Source organism: Falco peregrinus, chromosome 3 (assembly GCF_023634155.1).
Source record: "Falco peregrinus isolate bFalPer1 chromosome 3, bFalPer1.pri, whole genome shotgun sequence".
Classification (NCBI taxonomy): Eukaryota; Metazoa; Chordata; class Aves; order Falconiformes; family Falconidae; genus Falco; species Falco peregrinus.
The window spans coordinates 27,243,374-27,246,388 of NC_073723.1; the positions used below are offsets into that span (position 1 = coordinate 27,243,374).

The window sequence follows — 3,015 nt, forward strand, 5'->3', positions numbered from 1 at the left end:
TGCATACATGAAAACATACAAAAGCAAACCGCTATATTGCACCTGATTATGAAAAATAAATTTATCATCTTCAGCACATTGTGCCAAACAGAAAAGCCACAGAATGCTTTGTGACTTGTACCGGCAACACAGTACCTTAAAATCCCTCCAAGCACTTTTCAGACATTGTGAGAAAGAGATAGTTAAATGAAGATGATAACTGAGTATGCAAAACCAAAATCAGATGGTCTTTGTGCCATACAATCAATTGACATTATTTATTTAACAATCAAGACACCAATCATAGACTAGAAAGTCTTCCTAAATAATGTTCATAATCATATCACATAAAATGCACAATTTTAAAGAATTAACTATACCATTTAAATTCATACTAAATAAGATAGGCGTAAGTTTAAAAGCACATGGCATATTTATTTGGGAATATCAATTTCCAAAGTAAAGCAAAGTTTCTTGGATCACAAAATGATATTCAACTTAAAAATATTTCACAGAAAGTTTCAATCATTTATTAGGTTACTTCAGCAAACTGAAAACTAAATTTGAAACCATGACGGTTATTTGCATTTATCAGGTTAAAGAGTGTAAAAAGATAATTTGTACAAAGCAAGGATGTTCAACCAATACTACTCGAATACTTTAGTGACCAATCTTATTTGGCATGAAGATCACTTTCTTCTTTGCTAAATCACTTTATCAATTCAATACATATTCCATTCGAAGTGGGCTATTAATAAGCATTCTGGAGTCAAAAATCAATACAGAAAATACTACTGAAAGACCTTCTCCACGTCCCATGATGGTTACTTTGAATGGAGTTCTGTAATACAGAACATCAATGAATATACATCAGACCAGTGCCACCGATTTTATAGCAAAATTATTTATAGACACTTTGTCGAAACGCCTGACACTTCTAGCCCCGACCGCTAGCCTTGGTCGGATGAATAATCTAAAGCGCTGAAAAGTTTATGAAGTTAAGACTCTGTCGTGTGTCACAGACAAGGAAAGTGAACTATGGACACTATTAGGCAGAGTATCTTTCAACTACAAGCCTTCAGCACACCTGTTTCTCAATACAGAAAGCAGTTCGGAAAGTGTTGAACCTCCGAAAACAGCACGGGCGAGTGTGCGCCTACGGTGCAGCCGCAAAGCGAGCCCCGGAGGGACGTGGGCGGTCCGCGCCACAGAGCCAGGCGCGGAGCGGCGCGGAGCGGGGACGGCGCCCGGGGGAACGGCGGGGCCCGCAGCCGGCGCGGCGCTGCCCACCCACTCCCCCGCGGGAACTTTCTCGTCTGTTCCCCTCGCACACTTTCTGCGGTCCCCTGGTACTTACTGCAGCCCAGGCTCGGCATGGGTCTGTTCACACGCGTTAGACGCAGAAAGTTGCTCAGTGGGTATAGTGTTGGCAAGCTGTTCTACGCTGCTCTCCCGGCGCTACTTCAACTTGAAAAAACATGAGAGATCCCACTCCGAAACTCGGAGGAATAGTTTGAAGATACTACGAGGAGGCAGCAAGAGCTCCAAAGGAGCAAAACGCGAGACAGTGAGAAGCCTGCTCACCCCGCACCAGAGCAGCTCCTGGGTTTCGCTCTTGTCCCCCTTCTCTCTCCCCATCCTCAGCCTCTCTGGCAAAGTTTCATCATTCGGTCCGTACTCTGGACCCCCCTATTGCTCCCCACAGCCACCTCTCTCGCGTCTCCCAAGAACGAGATAAATAAAAGTCTGTTAGAGGGAGCCCCCCTCAGGAAACTTACGTTTGATCTGCCTGGGTTTGCTCTGTTTCCTTCGGGACATGCTGCTCGGCTGCCGCTCCTGCCTTGCTCCAGGTACAGGAGTGGAGCTGGGAGGGGACGGGGGTGGAGGGAGGGTGACAGATCAATAGACGGGATTCATAGAGGCGCCGGTGGCCGCCTTGAGATGCAAAGTCAAATGACAGAAGAACAGGGAGAGGGAAAGTGTGTGTGTGTGTGTGTGTGTGTGAAGAGAAACGGAGATCGGGGTGGGTGAGACGGAGAGCGAGAATGAGGGGATAGAGAAGCAGAAAGAACGGAGGGAGGGAGCAGGGGAAGGAGCGAGGGAGGGAGGGAGGGAGAGGAGGGAGGGAGGGAGAGAGAGAGGAGGAAGGAAGGGAGGGAGGGAGAGAGGGAGGGAGGGAGGAGAGAGCTTCGCTCCTCGCTCGCTCTCTCCCTCTCTCGCCCGTTCTCTGCCGTTGCCGTGCCGCCTCCGCTCCCCGCGCCGCGCTCCGCTCCGACTGACAGGCGGCGGGAGGTGCCGGCGAGGGAGGGGGCGAGGGAGGGGCTTTCCGGGACGGGGGGGCGGAAAGAGGGGGGCGTTTGTCCGTCAGGCTTGACGAGCAGTGGCTGCTACCAGAGACAAGTCCGCATGCAAATCGTCTCCTGCCTCAGGGGCACGGGGTGCTGAGGCGGGAGGCTTCAATTGTCCCGGCTCTGCCGGCGCTTCTGGCGGCGGAGAGAGCTGCAACTTTCCCGAAAAGAGGCACGTCAGAAGGGACGAAGAAACTCCGTGACAGTCACGCAGCTGGCACAAGTCCTCCCGCCCCGCACAGGGAGTCCGCCGGGGTGTCCGGGCAGAGCCGGGTGCCTTTACGCTCCGCCGCACACGCCGCGCAGCCTCGCCTCAGCGCTGCCCCTGGGAAGAGCAGACGCTTCTCTCCGCGCCGGCCCCTGAGCCGGCAGACCGCGCAGGGCCCGAGGCTGGCCGGTGAGGGCAGAGTGTCTCTCCGCCACGCCAGAGCGCTCCTGGGCGTCGGCGGCGGAGGGGTGCCCACCGCCACGGGAGAGGGGGATCCCGGCTTCGCCTCACAGGTGTCGCCGCGGGCGAGCGCTGAGGCGGGGGCGCGCGGCCCGCCACCCGCGCGAGGCGGCCTCTAACGGCCGCAGGGCACGCGCCGGGGCAGGGCCCGCAGCGCTCCGCGGGGCGGCGGCCGGGGCCGGCGGGGCCGTTGGTGCCGCCGCGGCAGGGGACGGGCTGCCCAGCCGCCTGCACCCGCCT

The 3,015-nt window shown here is 54.6% G+C and overlaps 1 protein-coding gene across 3 annotated transcripts in view; it reads right to left on the reverse strand.

Moving 5' to 3' along the window:
• Positions 1–2,222, reverse strand: part of ZFPM2 (zinc finger protein, FOG family member 2) — a 321,981-nt gene extending 319,759 nt beyond the window's left edge. For all 3 annotated transcript variants that reach the window (XM_027777613.2, XM_027777614.2, XM_027777612.2), the window contains exon 1: positions 1,758–2,222. In XM_027777613.2, the coding sequence (XP_027633414.1) occupies positions 1,758–1,797 (40 nt within the window). In that variant the 5' untranslated portion in view covers positions 1,798–2,222. The remainder of the gene's footprint in view (positions 1–1,757) is intronic.
• Positions 2,223–3,015: the final 793 nt, after the last annotated feature.